This window comes from Castor canadensis, chromosome 12 (genome assembly GCF_047511655.1).
Source record: "Castor canadensis chromosome 12, mCasCan1.hap1v2, whole genome shotgun sequence".
NCBI lineage: Eukaryota > Metazoa > Chordata > Mammalia > Rodentia > Castoridae > Castor > Castor canadensis.
This window is the reverse complement of record NC_133397.1, coordinates 20,229,068-20,250,263: the sequence shown is the minus strand read 5'-3', so window position 1 is coordinate 20,250,263 and position 21,196 is coordinate 20,229,068. Positions and strand designations below refer to the sequence as shown.

The 21,196-nt window shown below is 35.8% G+C and overlaps 1 protein-coding gene across 6 annotated transcripts in view; it reads left to right on the top strand.

Annotated features, from left to right (window-relative positions):
* Atad2b (ATPase family AAA domain containing 2B) overlaps positions 1 to 21,196 on the top strand; it is a 169,534-nt gene that overhangs the window by 114,174 nt on the left and 34,164 nt on the right. For 5 of the 6 annotated variants that reach the window (XR_012439623.1, XM_020184846.2, XM_074049263.1 and 2 more), the window contains 2 exons: positions 498 to 694; positions 4,061 to 4,220. Coding sequence is in view for 5 of the 6 variants with exons in the window: in XM_020184846.2 (XP_020040435.2) it covers positions 498 to 694; positions 4,061 to 4,220 (357 nt within the window). In the remaining variant the exon portion in view is untranslated. The remainder of the gene's footprint in view (positions 1 to 497; positions 695 to 4,060; positions 4,221 to 21,196) is intronic. The other variant, XM_074049264.1, reaches the window with a different exon arrangement.

Below are 21,196 nucleotides of genomic sequence, written 5' to 3'. Positions count from 1 at the left end.
TCCTTCCCTCTTTCCTCCCTCCTTCCATGTTTTGTTTCCTCTTTTGTAGTCTGTGTTATACTAAGACTATGAGGCTTAGAAGACCTATCTAAAATCAGAATTCTCTTGGGGATAGGAAGGATAAATATCACTTGTACAATTTGTCTTTATATGGCCACCCCATTTTAAGAAGTAGTTTTTTAAACAAGATTGACTTAAGAAAAACACTGTTCAGTACTTTAAGGTACTTCACATTGATTTAAAGTATTTTTAAGTGGTATATAAATAATACTTCAAAATCAAATTATTTAAAATCATATCATTTGTCCTTTAAATAGCTATTTCCTCAAACTTACTTTTTTGTTTCCATTCAAGTTTTTACTTGCTGGATTCTCATGGTTCACATATATTTGTAATTCACCTTTTCTTTATAGAATGTCTTAAGAGAATGCCAGAAAAGTAATTGAGGTCCTAGCTCACCATGTTGGAATCTTAACATTTTCTTCTCTTTTCTTTAGCTCTTTGTGCTATGGAAGTGCTTCCTCTTGCACTACCTTCTCCTCCTCGTCAGTTATCAGAATCAGAAAAAAATCGGATGGAGGACCAGGAGGAAAATACTTTAAGAGAATTGCGGTTGTTTCTCAGGGATGTAACCAAGAGGCTGGCCACAGATAAACGCTTTAACATCTTCAGCAAACCGGTGGATATTGAAGAGGTCTTGTTTCAGTAGTGTGCAAACAGTGAAGTTGAACTGGCTAAAAGAAAAAAAATATTGACATCTTTTTTTGGAAGGAAAAAAAGCAAAGGCATGGATGAATATTACCCCTAGCCTGTAAAATTTTAATCCATGTGATAACTATCAGTGTCATCAGCAAACATCTGGTGACTTTTGGATGAAATTAGTGACCAATTTGTATATGTCCTCTTAATCATTATTGATCTTTGTGATCACATACTCTTCAGTTTAAGAAGAGGATTAAAAGTTATTTTAGTGAAATGTCCACACTCAACTATTTTTATTCCAGGATAATCCTCCTCTCAAAAAGTATATTGGCATTAACCAGTCAATACCAATCAATATTGGCATTTTCCAAATTATCTATTTTGGGGGACGAAAAAACCTAATTTTGGAAATGCTTGTCTCTAAGATGCTGTTTAAAATTAAGCATATCCTACGTACCTAAAACTCTTTCTCTCCAAAGATTTTTTCTCTATTCCCAGTGGAAAACTTCTCACTTTATATGTGTACTGTTTTGTGTGCCTGTGGAAGCATGGTTTGTGATGTTGAGAAAAGGAATTTTCCATTTGGAATATACTATAATCCTGTCAATTTTTTTTTTTTAAATCCTGGGATAATACAGTGTGGATGAACACAATGTAATCTTAACTGGCCTTCTTCTTATAGTTCAGACTCCATGTTTGAGCAGTTTTGGTGTTTTTGGTTTTCATTTTTTAAAAAAATAATTTGAATTATAAAATGATTCAAAGTGTAATGTTGTGTCCTGATTGTAAAGTCTGTGCTTTTGGACTTGAGTAGATTCCTTTGGAATCATTACCTGATTTGTGTTTGGGACGAATGAGTTAGCATTATTTTTCACCATAGCTAGTCAAAGTATTTTCTCTTCCCTTTCCTGTTTTGAAATAAAAGGAGTATCTAAAGTTTTGTTTACCCACAATACCTAGTTTTATTTATTTACTCTTCTTAAAAACCTTGCAAGTTCATTGTTATTTTACAGCTGAGGAAATTGAGGTTTGTTGGCAAGTGACAGAGCAAAGATTTGAATTTTTTAAAATTCAAATTCCACATTCTTCCATTCTTTTTTTTTTGGTGTGGGAGTCCCACTTCAGTCTTCTGACTGCTGTGTACCCCTATGTCCAAAAGTCCACATTCTGGGCTGGAGGTGTGGCTTAAGTGGTAGAGTGCCTGCCTAGTCAGCACGATGCCCTGAGTTCAAACCCCGGTACCAAAAACAAGTACGCATTCTTTACATCATAGCTACCTTATACCTTTTACCTCTGTGATGTACAAGACATACCTAATTTTCATTTTAATTAATAAACACATTATAGGAGAATTTTTTTCCTATTCGTTTTCAAATAATCTTAAAACTATCAGCCAATTTTAAAAACTTTTTTTTTTATATGGTGCTAAGGATCCAACCCAGGGCCTTGAGCATGCTAGACAAGTGCTCTACCAACTAAGCTACATCCATAGTTCTAAAGATTGTTTAAAATAAATAAACTTCTCCACCCTTTGGTATATTTGGATTCTGACATATCTTAGAGGATAAGCCAACTTCCCATGATGAGAATAAACCAGTTTTTCTTTTGCTCAAGAAAACCTTTTCTATCCAGAAAAGATTGTCAGATAAATACCATCTACTTGTAAAAGAATAAAAGTTTTATAAATCGTAGGACAGTGGAAGCAGATAGATTAAATGTTGGTGAGATTTAAATTTTATTTGGGGGTTATGTTTCTCTTATTTTTCCTGTATTCTTTTTAGTTCATTCTGGGTTTTTGTTTGCTCTCAAAGCTGAAACATCAGAGTATCTGTGAAGGATAGACTAGGGGAATAGGGCAGATAATAATTAGATAACCTTAAATGTAAAAATTTGTATTCAAACAATGAACCTGAAGTATCTAATAATGTTACCAAATTTCAAAGCAGATTGCAGAATAAGCAAAACTTTAGTGAATAAATGTTGAATTTAAAAGAATGCATATGCACTAAGATTTTATAGTCTTTAATAACATAAAATTTTATAGTGCTTTTTCTGTCCATAAAAGTTTCCACTTGTACACAGGACTTTCCAAAATCAAGGATCTAGTCGGGCATTAGTGGCTCATGCCTGTAATCCTAGCTACTCAGGAGGCAGAGATCAGGTGGATCATGGTTCAAAGCCAGCCCAGGCAAATAGTTCTGAGACACCCGATTTTGAAAAACCCTTCACTGGTGGAGTGGCTCAAGGTGTAGCCCCTCAGTTCAAGCCCCAGTGCTGCAAAAAAAAAAAAAAAAAAAAAATCCAGCTAATATCTTTTGAAGAATCACTTGTTCCAGTGTAATTCCACTACCACCCCATGAGGAGACTGAATGACTTTTAAGCTTCTAGTAACCTCAGAATTTGAAAAAGACCTACACAAGTTAGATAATGTGCATCAGTGTGTAAACTCAAAAATCATGACATTGATGCCATCTGAAACTGAGAAAACAGATCCTCACTTTCAGAAAGTAGAAATTATCCTATCCCAGAAATTTGTCCTGAACTCATTTGAGACACTATTGATGACTTTTTTATTTCAAACCTAATTACTTGATTTCAGATTTTTACATTAGCAATATATAGATTGCTAATACTTTCTTATTTGTCAGCATAAAGTTTACTGTATAAATCATTACTTAATATCTCTTAGTTTGGATTATAGTTCAGAAAATGAGCACATAATGCAAAAAAACAAAGTTTTTGTAGATTTGTTTATACTTAGGGGCAAGTTCAGCAAATGTTTTACTAGTTATAAAATAGCACTTGATTTTGGTGTACAGTTGATTCAAAATGTTTGTAATGACTCCAAAGGAGTGGAAAAATACTTTCCATGAAGTGATTCACTCTGTGAAAATAAAAAAGGAAAATGTTTGTCGAAAAATTTTAGAAGATTTACCAGAACTTCTCTAATAATATCAAATAGCTATGCTTTTTATTTTCCTTTGCTTTTTTTCCCTTTTACTTGAGATAGCACTTAGTGATGTGTATTAAGTGCTTTTGCACATGCATTTTCTTCTCAGATGAGCCCAAAGGACTTAAAAACAAAATCCCAAAACGGACATCTGGTTTCAAATTTTGTGATGAGTAACATTTCAGAGTTGATTTAGGTATGATTTGGAAACTGAAGCTTTTCATGGAAAGTATGTTAGACAATAACTTTAGTAACACAAGTAACAGTGTAATTTTTCATATGTTTATTCCTTGAATATATAGATTTAATTTTTAAGGATTTGTTTTTAATTTTTGTGTTTATGTGAACTATCTAGAGTATATGAAAAACTGAAAGTAACTTTGATTAAAAATATCCTATTTGTTTTAGGTTTCAGATTATCTTGAAGTAATTAAAGAACCAATGGATTTATCAACAGTAATAACTAAAATTGATAAACATAATTATGTGACTGCTAAAGATTTCCTGCAAGATATTGACCTCATCTGTAGCAATGCTTTAGAGTATAATCCAGATAAGGACCCAGGAGGTAAGGATGCTTTGGACAAGGTTCACATTAGTAATTAACGGTAGAATAGTTTACAGTTTCAATTTGAAATCATGTCTATGCTTTAAATGGGTAAATCAATTTTATTACCTCTTATTGTGTTTATAAGGAACTTTGAGGAACTAGTAATCTACTTGAAAATAATGTGCTTACATTAGAAGATTTTATAGTTCTAGGTGCTTTGTTCATGTCCTGAGTTTAGTTTCTCTAATTTTTTTTCAAATTGGTGAAAAACTTAACAAATGAGAATTTAATTTGAAATGTACTTATTTAGTTAAAAAAAATATTGTTTTGCTCCTAATTCCACAATGTACTAGTCTGTAGTCTCAACTCTTGTCATTGACTTCAGGGAAGGCCACTAAGGACATATTTGTAAGTAAATAAATTGAGTTTATTGTAAGCAAGGATAATTTTTTTAACAAGGAAGAATGCATCACCAAATCATAGAGGATTTGTGCTTGTGTTAATTAATTCTGGGAGAAGTTGAAGTAGGACTTCACAATGGATTGTTAGGAAGTGGGGTAATTTTGAAATTAGCTATTTTAAGAAAAATGTTCATATTTTTGTTTATACATGATACAGAGTGACCTTGTTTTATCTTGACCCTTCATGATCGCACAGTGGCCTTGTCTGATGATGAGTTTTGTGAAATTGTTTAACATGAGTACTGTGAGACTCAACTGATCGTGCCAGGCTAACTGAGCTATTAAGAGCTGTTTTCTTTTCAATCTTTCTCAGTCTGTAGGATTCTGTGTTTTGTTTTTTTTAAATAAGTAATACATAAAGTGCTTCTTACTTTAAAAACATCCATTTAAATTTCTGTTATTTAAAGGTATCTAAACACCTTTACTCTAAAGTACAGTTTGTGCTATGTACCTACATTTTGGTGCACTGATTCTCAACCTATGCCATGTGGTGTGATGAGTTGGATATCACAATTCTACATGTAATTAATTATTGCCCAGCTGAATTTAGACCATTTAAAATCATATGTCCTGATTCTAAATTAAGCATAATAAAATGTTTATATAGCAGAATTTATTGTCTAACAGTTCTTAGACTTTGTATTAGGATGTTTGCTTATCACAATTTTTGTTATTTGCGTTATTTCTCCGCCCCCCCCATTTTTATTAGGATTTGTTTGTTGTACAGGTGTGATTCATTGTGACAATTTTGAATAATCTTACATTGTACATTGGTTAGATCGCCCCCATCATTTCCTCCTGCAAATACCTCCCCACCCTACTTAAAGCAATTGCAAGAGGTTTCATTGTTCTATTTCATATATGTATATGAAGCCCATCAATCATATTCCCTCACCTTCATCTCCTCCATTCACCCCTCCTGCCACAAATACCTCCCCACACATTGTACCTGTTTTACAGTTTTGTCTTTCATTAATTCCAAAGTCGATGTTCAAAAGGGTTTTTGTAACACCATTACCTAGTTCTAACTCTTCTTACCCCAACACACCTGGATATATTGTACCTAAAATATATAATGCAGGTGTGGCATGGTGACTCATGTCTGTAATCTTAGCTACTCAGGAGGTGGAGATGGAGAGAATTGCAGTTTGAGGCCAGCAAAAATGTGAGACTCACAGATCTCAAACAATGCATGGGTATATATGGTGTGTGTCTGTAATCTCTACTACATGGGGAAGCACAAATAGGAGGACTGAGGTTCAGGCAGCCAGACATAAAGCAAGACCCTATCTCAAAATAAACAGCACAAAAAGAACCGGGGGTGTGACTCAAGTGGTAGAGTACCTTCCACAGGAAGCATGAAGTCCTGAGTTTAAGCTCCAGTACTGCCCCAAAATAAATAAAGTAAAATGTATACATGCATATTAGTTTTACCAAAATCATACTATTTTTGCAAATTTTCATTTTACTAAGCTGATAGGATTTTTATGATTTTTCATTCCTATTATATTTTTGAAGAGTTTTATTAGTTGATTAGTATTTTTTCCTATTTAAAAAGTAAGCTATAATGTACTATATGGATATATCCTATTATGAAGCATATTAATTAGGTTTTAGTTTTTTCCTCTATTTTAAGCACTAATAAACTTGAACTCAGGGTCTCACACTTGCTGGGCAGGCACTCTGTCTCTTAAGCCATATCCTCAGCCCCACTGAGAAATACTTTTATAACATAAAATTAAGAAAATATAATAAGATAAAAATAAATAAAGATCTTTATTTCCTCAGAATAAATTCCTTAAAGTATAATAATTTGAATCAAGGGTTATATACCTTTTAAAACTTTTAATCTATAATAATAAATTTTTTCTATAAACATTAAAAAACCAAACCAAACAAAAAAACCCACCTCATACGAGCAGCATGAGGCCACTATTAGCCAGTATAGCAGTTTTGTGTGAGTGAGGGGATCTTCTGCAACAGGTTGTGGGGTGAGGTACAGGGTCAATGTCTGACACATTTCACTCCCTTCCCTTAACCTTCACATGGAGTCATATGTGAGTGGGCAACTCGCATAAGTGTCTGTATAGCAGCTTTGAGCAGTGTGTGATTGTACTTATATGCTGACACCCCCAGCTGTTACTTTTTCAAGACACTTCCCCATCTGTATAGTAGGGATAATAATAGTATTCTTTATTTGGAGGTAGTTGTAAGGACTAAATGAGAAAATATATAAGGTTGAATTTTAATGGAATTTCCATTTTCCTTTGTTTCAACCTAAATATGCTATGCCCCAGCATATTGTCTGGGACATGGTAAGTGTTCCATAAAGGTTATCTGTTGATATTTATGTTTATGTTGTAATCATTATTAAATTGTACTTTAATTTTTCTTAAATTGATTTCTTAGAAAGTGCCTGCATATTTGCTCTCGAATGATCCTTTTTATGTTGTGCTTATTTACTACATTCCCTAGATTATACTTTAAATTTAACCCTATTTTAGAACAAATCTAGGGACTGTGAAAATGAATTTGAGTGCTTGGAAGAATCCTGTTGAGAAGATCAGACTATTCTCATTAGGTAATTAATTATAAGCTTGTTGATACAGATACTACATTTATGGAAGAAGCAATGATTTCTGGTACAGTACAGCCTTTTACTATAGAATATAATTGGATGATTAAAGACACTATTTCATACCTAGAATTAACATGGTTTACTTTACTCTTTCAGGGATAGACTACAACGGGTGGTATAATTCAAAAGTACTATTCCACTGTGTTCAGATTTTTTTCTTATCTTTAGATAAGAAGCCTGTTTTATTCTTAGCAATAGAACCACTTGTTATGTATCTGAAAAACAACCTCAGGGTCTGTTCTGTAGCAAGTGGAAATTACATGAATGTTGTATTACTTTTACAAGCTCCTATGAGTATTTGGAAGTATCTGTTTTGCAAAACACTGCCCATTTTGGGGGGTGGGGGAGACAAAACCCTAGCATATGCATAGAAGACAAACATCAGCATTGAAAGCTATACATGTTGCCTAAGGGTTTACCCAGATTCTCTCCCTTGAGGACAATGTGGACAGAAATTAAAACAAAGTGAGGACAAATTTAACTTGTAGTTTCAGTTTAACAAGTATCAGATATTTGACCTTAATTATTATCTTATAGCTACATGATATATTAAGTTGGACTGTTCCACATTCTGTTCTTGCAATGCATCCTTCCTGTACTCCAGACCCATTCTCATACCTATCATCATTTGACTAATTTTGCTGAAATTCCATCCCTAAACTCATCATCTTCTCAGAATCTCCTGTTTTGTACATTTGTATGAGAATAAAGTCCTCAGATTCATCCAAGCTTTTGGAAACTTCTATGGTTTACTTTTACTATATCTCCAAATTTATTTGCTATAGTGGTACTTCATGAGTTCTAAATTTCAACCAAACTCATTCATATTTTTGTTAATGTTTTATTATTTACTAAGTATTAATTACTAAACTGATTGCTTACAATATAAAGATGACCATGACATTTTTTGGACTTGAGGCAGAGATGTAATGTATATCTGTGTTATGATAGATCAGTAATATTTACTGGATAACTACTATTAGCAAATGTTATTCTGTATGTGTTTACATTAGTGTGCTAGGGCTTCCATAACAAAATATGACAGACTGGTTGATCTAAACAACAGAAATTTAGATTCTCGTAACTTTGGAGGCTATCAGTTCAAGGTGAAGTTGTCAGCAGGTTTGGTTTCTCCTGAGACTGCTCTTCTTGGCTTACAGGTGACCTCCTCCCTGTGGCCTTTTCTCTGTGCTTGTACACTGCTGTTATATCTAAATTTCTTCTTAGGACACTGGTCAGATTGGATTAGTATCTACTCTCATTTTACTATAATCATCTGTTTAAAAGCTTTACTTCCAAATAAAACTTCACATTCTGAAGTAGTGAGAGTCAGGGCTATGACATATGAATTTTGAGGGGATGCATTTCAGCCTATGACAGTTACATATAATAGAATCCCTACTATCTGGAAATTTATCTATTTTTAGACATGACTAATGTACTTACCTAATTACTGGTGATTATAATATCAGGAAGATTATTAAAATAAAGAGATAACATATGTAGCAATGAAGAATAATGTCTTTAGGGAGTAGCAGATGATTATAATGTGGTGGTATAAGGTCTAAATTAGAAATATGTCCACAGAGTGAGTGAAGCACAGAGGAAAAAACACTACCTGAAGATGAGCAAGGTGGTAGGGCCTGGCATTCCAGGCAAAGCGAAGTAGTATACGAAGGTATAAAGACAACATACCTGGAATATTGAGTGCCTCTGTGGATTAGTGAGGAACTAATTCACTTTTCTACTCACTGGCTCACCATTAACTGAGCATCCATTTAGTAAATATTCTCTGTATATAAATCTTGTTTAGGGATAGAGATTTACAAATGATTAAGACATGACCTTAACTATCAGTTTTGGAGTAGAAATCAGGAGTGGTGAGATGGAGATTGAGACCAGCTGAGATGCAATTGTAATGGTTGCTGCAAAAGTTAAATATAGAAAGCTTAGTAACCAATCAATTAAATATGGCTGGCAGAAGTCTAGACCGTCTCCTGAGTTTTTGGTCTGGCTGGAGGAATCTGAGAAAGTAAACCAGTGGAGAGACAGATTTATGGGTAGGATGCTAAATTTAATTTTGGATATGTTATTGTGAATTATATTAAGCATACCTGGATAAAATGTAGATAATGCATAGTAGTACTAGCTGTACCATACTGGGCCTGGAGATGAGAAGGACTTTGGGCAAGAGGTATGTTTGAGAGTCTTCAGTATGTACGAATGAATGAGTTCTCATGGGCAGTGTATAGAAGGAGGAGAGAATTACCCAGGAGACACCTCCTCTAGGAAATACCAGTCTCAGTTCTCAGTATAGGCCTAAGTCTTCTTGTTTCAGTACCTTTGTTAAATGTATTGTGTCTAGTAGGAATGTATACTTTTTTTCTTTTTTTGGCACTGGGGTTTGCTAGTCATGAACTCTACTACTTCAGCCATGCTTCTAAGCACTTTTGCCTTTACTATTTTTGGGATAGGGCCTTGAATTTTTGTGTGAGCTGACCTATATGGCAGTCTTCCTACTGAAACTTCTTATGTAGCTGGGACAACAGGTGTGCCCCATTATGTCCAGCAATTATTGGATGAGATAGGGTCTTGCTAACTTTTTGCCTGGGTTGGCCTCAAATTGTACTCATTCCCATTCTGTACCTCTGGTTTAGCTAGGATTATAGGCATGGCCTCCATACCCAGCTTACATTTTTTTCCCTTTTAAAACAAATTTTATTGAGGTATAAGTTAGATACAAGAAAGTATACTTTTTAGAAATAAATTGTTTTAGATTCAAAACTATATAGTGGGGTGTGTGTATGTGTGTGTGTGTGTGTTTGAGTGAGTGATTAGGACTTCGAACTCAGGGCTTCGTACTTGCAAAGCAGGCACTCTGCTACTTGAGCTACCCTTCCAGTTTGTTTTGCTGTGGTTATTTTGGAGATGGGGGGGGGGTCTCTTGAACTATTTGCCTTGCCTGGCCTTGGACTGTGATGCTCCCAATTTCAGCCTGCCAAGTAGCAAAGATTACAGGCATGAGCCACCAGCTCCCAGCAAAAAACCCCCATAGTTTTTTTTTTTTCCCCTTTCTGTACTTCATTGCCTTATTTTATTTTATTTCATTTTTCTTTTATTATTCATATGTGCATACAAGGCTTGGTTCATTTCTCCCCCCTGCCCCCACCCCCTCCCTTACCACCCACTCCGCCCCCTCCCTCTCCCCGCCCCCAATACCCAGCAGAAACTATTTTGCCCTTATTTCTAATTTTGTTGTAGAGAGAGTATAAGCAATAATAGGAAGGAACAAGGGTTTTTGCTGGTTGAGATAAGGATAGCTATACAGGGCATTGACTCACATTGGTTTCCTGTGCGTGAAACCCCCATAGTTTTAAAGACCAGATATGTTTTAAAAAATTTGCTATCCTTTAAGGAATACTGAATGCTAAGTTCAAGAAAGCTTTTTCTGATTTCTTTCCAGTTATAAGTAGTCCCTTCACCTCCAAATTACATAGCATTTCTTTCCCTCCCTCTCTTCCCTGAAGTAGTTATTTGTTTATATATTCAGATCCCTTGTTTTAGGCTTTTAAGCTGATTAAGAGTAGGATCTATATAGGCATCTTATCTGGAACATGTTCTTAATAAATGTAGTCAGGGAGTAAATTTTATCAACTGTTCTCTTGTTAGGTACTAACTGGAAGGGGGGTGTCTCATATAGAAATACACATTAATATTGATATTATGTAAATATGATCTGAACTAGTACATACTGTAAGATATCATATTTATGAAAATTAGTTTTTCTTTAAAATTGTTAATCTTGTAAAATTATTTTATTGAAAAAGCTCAGCTAATATGTTTCTGGGGCTTTTTTTGTTTTAGTGAATTGAACAGCAAAAGTTCACCAAGATAAGAAAGAAATATTGAAATGTTGAAATAGTTAGCATTTTCATTAAAGTAGTGAGTCTATTAATTGTATAGATGCTCTTCTATTTGTCTTAAGTAGTCGTTACTTTTGTTAAAGGAAAATATAGGAGGTAATAATGTCTTTGTGTTGTAAAGAGATGGGTGCTCAGAGAAGTTATGTAATTTGTATAAACATTAATAGAAGCAATGACAAAAACCACTTGATCATCTCAGTAGGTGCAGAAAAAGCCTTCAACAAGATCCAACACCACTTCATGATAAAAGCTCTAAGAAAACTAGGAATAGAAGGAATGTACCTCAACATTGTAAAGGCTATATATGACAAACCTACAGCCAACATCATACTTAACGGTGAAAAACTGAAGCCATTTCCCTTAAAATCAGGAGTGAGAGAAGGGTGCCCACTATCCCCATTCTTATTCAACATAGTCCTGGAATTCCTAGCCAGAGCAATTAGACAAGAAGAAGAAATAAAAGGAATACAAATAGGTAAAAAACTGTCAAAGAATCCCTATTTACAGAGGATATGATCCTATACTTTAAAGACCCAAAAAACTCTACCCAAAAACTCCTAGACACCATAAACAGCTATAGCAAGGTAGTAGGATACAAAATCACCTTACAAAAATCATTAGCTTTTCTATACACCAACAACTGAGAAGGAATATATGGAAACAATTCCATTTACAATAGCCTCAAAAAAAATCAAATACCTAGGAGTAAACTTAACAAAGGATGTGAATGACGTCTACAAGGAGAACTATAAACCCCTGAAGAAAGAGATTGAGGAAGACTATAGAAGGTGGAAAGATTTTCCATGCTAATGGACTGGTAGAATCACCATATAAAAATGGCTATACTCCCAAAAGCAATCTACATGTTTAATGCAGTTTCCATCAAAATCCCAATGACTTTCATCACAGAGATTGAAAAATCTATCCTAAAGTTTGGAAACACAAGAAACCACGAATAGCCAAAGCAATATTCAGCAAAAAGAACAATGCTGGAGGTATCACAATATCCAACTTCAAACTATATTACAAAGCAATAGCAATAAAAACAGCATGGTACTGGTACAAAAACAGACATGAAGACCAGTGGAACAGAATAGAGGACCCAGATATGAAGCCACACAACTATTCCACCTCATCTTTGATAAAGGTGCCAAAAATATACGGCAGAGAAAAGACAGCCTGTTCAACAAATGTTGCTGGGAAAAGTGGTTATCTGTCTACAAAAACCTGAAACTAGATCCATCACCCTGTACTAGTATCAAACTAAAAATGGATCAAGGACCTTAATATCAAACCTGAAACTCTGAAGTTAGTACAGGAAGGAGCAGGGAACACTCTGGAAGTAATAGGTATAGGAAGGACTTCCTCAATAGAACCCCAGTAGCCCAGCAACTAAGAGAAAGAATGGACAAATGGGACTTTGTAAAATTAAAAAGCTTCTGCACAACAAAAGAAATAGTCTCTAAACTGAAGAGACCACCCACAGAGTAGGAGAAAATATTTGCCAGCTATACATCAGACAAAGGGCTGATAACCAGAAATACAGGGAACTTAAGAAACTAAACTCTCCCAAAATCAATGAATCAATAAAGAAATGGGCAACTGAACTAAACAGAAGTTTTTCAAAAGAAGAAATTCAAATGGCCAAAAAACACATGAAAAAATGCTCACCATCTCCAGCCATAAAGGAATTGCAATTCAAAACCACACTAAGATTCCACCTCACCCCTGTTAGAATAGCCATCACCAAAACCACTACCAACAACAAGTGTTGGCCAGGATGTGGGGGGAAAAGGAACCCTCATACACTGCTGGTGGGAATGCAAGCTGGAGCAACCCACTCTGGAAAAAAATATGGAGGCTTCTTAAAAATCTAAACATAGATCTGCCGTATGATCCAGTAATCCCACTCCTGGGGATATACCCAAAGAAATGCAACACAGGTTACTCCAAAGGCACTTTTGTACATGAAAGCAATGCTAGGAATCTCTCTGTATAGCTATCCTTATCTCAACTAGCAAAAACACTTTGTCTTTCTTACTATGCCTATGTCTTCTTTTCAACAAAATTAGAGATAAGGGCAGAACAGTTTTTGCCTGGAAGTGAGGGAGGTTGGGCAGAGGGTGGAGGCAGGGGGCAGGGGGGAGAAATGGCCCAAACATTGTATGCACATGTGAATAATACAAAAAAATGTAGGTGGTAATGTCTTTGTGTTGTATATGAAGAGATGGGTGCTCAGAGAAGTTACATAACTTGTGTACAAACCCACCAACGTGATGTAGCAAAACTGAGATATGTCTTAACTTCAAAAACAATGTGTGGTTTTTGCTGTGCTTGTATTCCTTTCAAACTTCATGGATTTGGATAATCTTAAAAGTATGAGATAAAGTTAAAAATGGTAGTTATGCAGCTCTTCAGAATTTTAAGATGAAGGTTTTAAATCTGGTGTCTATGAGTGAGTCTCTGAAAAACCGCACACAAAACTATATGCATGTGTGCTTTTCAGCTTTGATCCTATTCCTTATAAGGATCCAGGATATTCCTCTATCCCTCCAAAAGATTAAGAACCAAGAGTTATCATGATCATCCCTGCCTTCTACTTTGAATATTTGTTAAGCAAGTCTATACCACATGTAATTTTAGTTACTCTAATAAACTAAGAATGATTGAAAAAAAATGCAGGCACTTGAAAAAGCTTCATTTCCTTTTTGTTTTTCTTTAGCAGATGTTCTTTAGAATATATTCCTTATCCGTCTATGATTGTTCTTCATTTACTTACTCTTTTTCTCTCAGTTGAGGGTGGTGATGTTCATTCACTCTTTCTCTTTTTTTAATGTCTTTATTTTTTTATTCATATGTGCATACAATGTTTGGGTCATTTCTCCCCCCTTCCCCCATCCCGTCCATTACCCCACCCCCTCCGTCTCGCCCCCTACCCCCTCGATACCCGGCAGAAACTATTTTGCCCTTATCTCTAATTTTGTTGAAGAGAGAGTATAAGCAATAATAGGAAGGAACAAGGGTTTTTGCTAGTTGAGATAAGGATAGCTATACAGGGAGTTGACTCTCATTGATTTCCTCTGCATGTATGTTAACTTCTAGGTTTATTCTTCTTGATCTAACGTTTTCTCTAGTTCCTGGTCCCCTTCTCCTATTGGCCTTGGTTGCTTTAAAGTATCTCCTTTAGTTTCTCTGCATTGAGGGCAACAAATGCTATCTAGTTTTTTAGGTGTCTTACCTATCCTCATACCTCCCTTGTGTGCTCTCGCCTTATCACGTGATCAAAGTCCAATCCGCTTGTTGTGTTTGCCCTTGATCTAATGTCCGCATATGAGGGGGAACATAAGATTTTTGGTCTTTTGGGCCAGGCTAACCTCACTCAGAATGATGTTCTCCAGTTCCATCATTTACCAGCAAATGATAACTTTTTGTTTTTCTTCATGGCTGCATAAAATTCCATGGTGTATAAATAACACATTTTCTTGATCCATTTGTCAGTAGTGGGGCATTTTGGCTGTTTCCATAACTTGGCTATTGTGAATAGTGCTGCAATAAACATGGGTGTGGAGGTGCCTCTGAAGTAACCTGTGTCACAGTCTTTTGGGTATATCACCAAGAATCGTATTGCTGGATCATATGGTAGATCAATGTTTACCTTTTTAATTAGCCTCTAAATTTTTACCGGAGTGGTTGTACTAGTTTACATTCCCACCAGCAGTTTAAGAGGGTTCTTTTTTCCCTACATCCTCGCCAACACCTGTTGTTAGTGGTATTGCTAATGATGGCTATTTTAACAGGGGTGAGGTGGAATCTTAATGTGGTTTTAATTTGCATTTCCTTTATTGCTAGAGATGGTGAGCATTTTTTCATGTGTTTTTTGGCCATTTGAATTTCTTCTTTTGAAAAAGTTCTGTTTAGTTCACTTGCCCATTTCTTTATTGGTTCATTGAGAATTTAGTTTTTTAAGTTCTGTATATATTCTGGTTATCAGTCCTTTGTCTGATGTGTAACTGGCAAATATTTTCTCCCACTGTGTGGGTGTTCTCTTCAGTTTAGAGACCATTTCTTTTGTAGAGCAGAAGCTTTTTAGTTTTATGAGGTCCCATTTATCTATGCTATCTCTTAGTTGCTGTGCTGCTGGGGTTCCATTGAGAAAGTTCTTATCTATACCTATTAATTCCAGAGTATTTCCTACTCTTTCCTATATCAACTTTAGAGTTTGGGGTCTGATATTAAGATCCTTGATCCATTATGAGTTAATATTGGTATAGGGTGATATACATGGATCTAGTTTCAGTTTTTTGCTGACTGCTAACCCGTTTTCCCAGCAGTTTTTGTTGAAGAGGCTGTCTTTTCTCCATAGTATATTTTTAGCGCCTTTGTCAAAGACAAGTTGATTATAGTTGTGTGGCTTCATATCTTGGTCCTCTATTCTGGTCCACTGGTTTTCATGTCTGTTTTTGTGCCAGTACCATGCTGTTTTTATTGTTTTGCTTTATAATATAGTTTGAAGTCGGGTATTGTGATTCCTCCAGCATTGTTCTTTTGACTGATTATTGCCTTGGCTATTTGTGGCATCTTCTGTTTCCATATAAATTTAATGGTAGATTTTTCAGTCTCTTTAATGAATGTCATTGGAATTTTGGTGGAATTGCATTAAACATGTAGATTACTTTTGGGAGTTTCGACATTTTTGCTATGTTGATTCTACCAATCCATGAGCATGGGAGATCTCTCCACTTTCTATAGTATTTCTCAGTCTCTTTCTTCAGAAGTTTATAGTTTGCCTTGTAGAGGTCATTCACATCTTTGTTAGGTTTACACCTAGGTATTTGATTTTTTTTTGAGGCTATTGTAAATGAAATTGTTTTCATATATTCTTTTCAGTTTGTTCATGATTAGTGTATAGAAATGCTAATGATTTTTCTATGTTGATTTTATATCCTGCTACCTTGCTATAGCTATTGATGGTGTATAGGAGCTTCTGAATAGAGTTTTGGGTCTTTAAGATATAGGATCATATCATCTGCAAATAGGGATATTTTGACAGTTTCTTTACCTATTTGTACTCCTTTTATTCCTTCTTCTTGCCTAATTGCTCTGGCTAGGAATTCCAGTACTATGTTGAATAGGAGTGGAGATAGTGGGCATCCTTGTCTAGTTCCTGATTTTAGAGAAAATGGTTTCAGTTTTTCTCCGTTAAGTATAATGCTGGCTGTAGGTTTGTCATCTATAGCTTTTATAATGTTGAGGTACTTTCCTTCTATTCCTAGTTTTCTTAGAGCTTTTATCATGAAATGGTGTTGGATCTTATCAAAGGCTTTTTCTGCATCTATTGAGATGATCAAGTGGTTTTTGTCTTTGCTTCTGTTAATGGGGTTTTTTACGTTTATTGATTTTCATATGTTGAACCACCCCTGCATTCTTGGGATGAAGCCTACTTGGTCGTGGTGAATGATCTTTTTGATGTGTTGTTGAATTCAGTTTGCCATTATTTTATTGAAGATTTTTGAATTAATGTTTATTAAGGAGATTGGCCTGTAGTTCTCTTTTTTGGAGGTGTCTTTGCCTGGTTTTGGGAGACATGTAATACTGGCTTCATAAAATGTGTTTGGCAGTTTTCCTTCCCTTTGTATTTCGTGGAACAGTTTAAGGAGGGTTGGTATCAGTTCTTCTTTGAAGGTCTGATAGAATTCAGCAGAGAATCCATCAGGTCCTGGACTTTTCTTTTTGGGGAGACTCTTGATTGCTCCTTCAATTTCATTTTGTGTTACAGATCTATTCAGTTTATTAATATCCTCTTGGTTCAGTTTTGGATGATCGTATGTATCTAGAAATCTGTCCGTTTCTTTAAGATTTTTGAATCTATTTGAATATAGGTTCTTGAAGTAGTCTCTGATGATTTCCTGGACTTCGATGGTGTTTGTTGTTATCTCCCCTTTTGCGTTCCTGATTCTACTAATTTGGGGTTTTTTTCTCTCCTCATTTTAGTCAGGTTTGCCAGGGGTCTGTCGATCTTGTTTATTTTTTCAAAGAACCAGCTTTTTGTTTCATTAATTCTTTGTATTTTTTTTTTGGTTTCTATTTCATTGATTTCAGCTCTTATTTTTATTATTTCTCTCCTTCTATTTGTTTTGGGATTTGCTTGTTCTTGTTTTTCTAGGAGTTTGAGATGTATCATTAGGTCATTGATTTGGGATCTTTCAGTCTTTTTAATATATGCACTCATGGCTATAAACTTTCCTCTCAGGACTTCCTTTGCTGTGTTCCATAGGTTCCGGTAGGTTATGTTTTCATTTTCATTGACTTCCAGGAACTACTTAATTTCCTCTTTTATTTCATCATTGACCCATTGTTCATTAAGCAGTGAGTTATTCAGTTTCCAGCTGTTTGCAAGTTTTTTGTCTTTACTTTTGTTGTTGAGTTCTAGTTTTACTGCATTGTGATCAGATAGTATGCACGGTATAATTTCTGTTTTCTTATATTTGCTGAGGCTTGCTTCGTGCCCTAAGATATGACCTATTTTGGAGAAGGTTCCATGGGCTGCTGAGAAGAATGTATATTGTGTAGAAGTTGGATGAAATGTTCTGTAGACATCAAGTAGGCCCATTTGATCTATTGTATATTTTAGGTCTTGGATTTCTTTATTGATTTTTTGTTTGGATGACCTATCTATTAATGATAATGGGGTGTTAAAGTCTCCCACAACCACTGTGTTGGAGTTAATATATGCTTTTAGGTTTTTCAGGGTATGTTTGATGAAATTGGGTGCATAGACATTGGGTGCATATAGGTTGATAATTATTAATTCCTTTTGGTCTATTTCCCCTTTTATTAGTATGGAATGTCCTTCTTTATCTCATTCAATCAATGTAGATTTGAAGTCTACTTTGTCAGAGACTTCAAATTGCTATTGCTACTCCTGCCTGTTTTCAGGGGCCACTGGCTTGGTAAATGTTCTTCCAGTCTTTCATCCTAAGCCTGTCCTTATTTCTGTCTGTGAGATGGGTCTCCTGTAAGCAACAAATTGTTGGATCTTCCTTTTTAATCCAGTTCGTCAAACGATGCCTTTTGATGGGGGAGTTAAGTTCATTAACGTTAAGTGTTAGTACTGATAGGTGTGTGGTGATTCCTGTCATTTAGTTGTCTTAGTTGTTTGAAGGTTTGATTGTGTGTACCTAAGTTGAGGTTACTCTCTACTTTCTTGCTTCTTCTTTTCCTGTGGTTTGGTGCTGCCTGTCTTTTCATGGTTATGTTGGGTTTCACTTTCTGTGTGCAGAATCCCTTGAAGAGTCTTTTGTAGTGGTGGCTTTGTGGTCACAAATTGTTTTAATTTCTGCTTATCATGGAAGACTTTTATTGCTCCATCTATTTTGAATGATAGTTTTGCTGGGTAGAGTATCCTGGGGTTGAATTTATTTTCATTCAGTGCCTGGAAGATCTCACCGCATGCTCTTCTTGCTTTTAATGTTTCTGTTGAGAAGTCTGCTGTGATGTTGTTGGGTTTACATTTGTATGTTATTTGTTTTTTCTCTCTTACAACCTTCAATATTCTTTCTCTAGTTTCTGTACTTGTTGTTTTAATGATGATATGCTGTGGGGTAGTTCTGTTTTCATCTGGTCTGTTTGGTGTTCTGGAGGCCTCTTGCATCTGTATGGGAATAGATTTCTCTAGATTTGGGAAATTTTCTGTTATTATTTTGTTGAGTATATTACATATTACCTTTGCTTGCACGTCTTCTCCTTCTTCAATCCCCATGATTCTCAGGTTTGGTCTTTTGATGGAGTCGGAGTTCTTGGCATTTCTTTTCACAGGTCTGGAGTTGTTTAGCTAACAGTTTTTTGGTTTTTCCTTTAATTCCCATTTCATCTTCGAGTTCTTAGATTCTGTCTTCTGTTTTTCTGTTCTCCTGGATTGACCTTCCATTTTGTTTTGCAGTTCTGTTTCATTCTTTTTTCTGAGGTTTTCAATATCCTGAGTCACTTCCCCTTTCATGTTATCTATTTTTGTCCTGAGTTCATTTATCTCTTTATTAATCATGTTCTTTGTTTCACTTTGGTGTTTGTACAGTGCTTCTATGGTTTCTTTTATTTCTTCTTGTGCTTTTTCAAATTCTCTATTTTTGTTGTCTTGTAATTTCTTGAGTGTCTCCTGTACATTTTGGTTGACCCTATCCAGTATCATCTCTGTAAAATTCTCATTGATTACCTGTAGTATGTCTTCCTTTTAGATTTTTCTTGTGGGCTTCATTGGGTTCTTTGGCACAGTTTATCTTCATTTTGTTGGAGTCTTGATCTGAGTATCTTGTTTTCTTCATTTCCCTCTGGTTCCTGTACTAATTTTTTGCTGTGGGGAAACTAGTTTCCCTGTTTTTTCTGTCTTCCCATCATTGCCCTTGGTGTTGTTATTGTCCCTGTACTGCGTGCAATTAGGTATTTTCTAGCTTGTAATAATAACAATGGTGATATTTAGAATGTAAGGGTGAGAGGGAATGGAAAGCAAAGAAGTTAAGAAGGGAAAAACAAATAAGTAGAAAAAAACCCAAAGAAATAAAGTTTCAAAGATATAAAATGGAGAGTTAGTATACTAATCAACAGTAAACTGAACAGGCATTAGAGAGGATTGAAAATAGAAAATAAAAAAAGTAAAAATAAAAATAAAAAGTAAGTAATTAAAAAAAAATCTCCAAGTTCAAATTGATTAAAATTTCAGTCTTAATAATTTTGTTGTTAGTTTTTAGCCTCCAATCCTGGAGATGGTATCTCAGAAGTAGTTCTGTCATTGTTTCATCAAAGGGGAAAAAAACTAAAAACAAAACAAAACAATACAAAACAAAAAAACCCCACAAAGTGTCCCAAGTTCAAATGCAATACAGTTTTATTAAGTTTTTCAGCATGCAAGTATAGTCTGGTTGTTGTGTCATCAAAGGTAGAGAGAAAAAAAAAAAGAGTCTGGAGACAGTTCTGTGAATGGCTATCTGAGGCTGTGGCTCACCTGCTTGCTGCTGTCAGCCTGCTGTTGCTGGAGGCTTTATTTATGCAGATCTCAGGAGTGAGCTTAATACTCACCTAGCCCCTCAGGCTTTGTTTACTTAGAGTTCTCCTGGGCTGGACCCCACTTGGAAAGCTTTCCCCTTTCCAAGCACACTGGGGGAGGTGACACTGTACTAGCTTTCTTAGGCTGGCTTGCTTATTTACAGTTCACATGGGAAGTGGGTCTTCCCCCTCTCCTGTGGAGTTTTCCTCCCACCGCCACTTTTACAAGCTTTCCTGCTCCTGATTGCTGGGTCTGTGCTGCCGCTCCTGCCTTCTCTGGCCGACTTGTTTATTTACATCTCACTTGGGAAGTGGGTCTTTCCACCTCTCCTGTGGAGCTTTTGTCCCACCACCACTTTTACAAGCTTTCCAACTCCTGGTTCCTGGGCATGTACCACTGCTCCTGCCTTTTCCAACGGGCTTGTTGTGAGGGATTTCCCCACCGCCCCTCTTCAGCGCTCCGGGCACCCTGCCCTCTTTGCTATGTGTCTTTTTTGTTGTTATTGCTTATTTTTCAGTTTTTTTTCTATTTTTCCCTGGGTGGGGCGTCAGTCTGTCAAGGGGGCTATGCTGATCTGGCCCAGGGTTGTCTGTGGGAGTACCATGTGCCGCTTAACTCACTTGTGGTCTGCATCTTGCCAAGCCATCGGGGTGTTGCCGTCTGGCGGCAGCACGGGAGCCCTTGTGGTTTCTCCGTTGAACGTGAAGTGGAGATGCTATGCACAGGCTGGAGGTGTGGAGGAGTCAAAGTTTTGCCTCTTCTCGGTGGTTTTTACCATAAGGTGTATCTCCAGCGTCTCTCCAAGATTTTACTTTAGGAGGTACGCTTTCTGCTTCCTCCCTCTAGCCGCCATCTTGGAATCTCTCTCTCTCTTTTTTTTTAATGTGTGGTAGTTAAAATTGAGATCAACTTAAGACTTCTAAGTTCTGAGTATA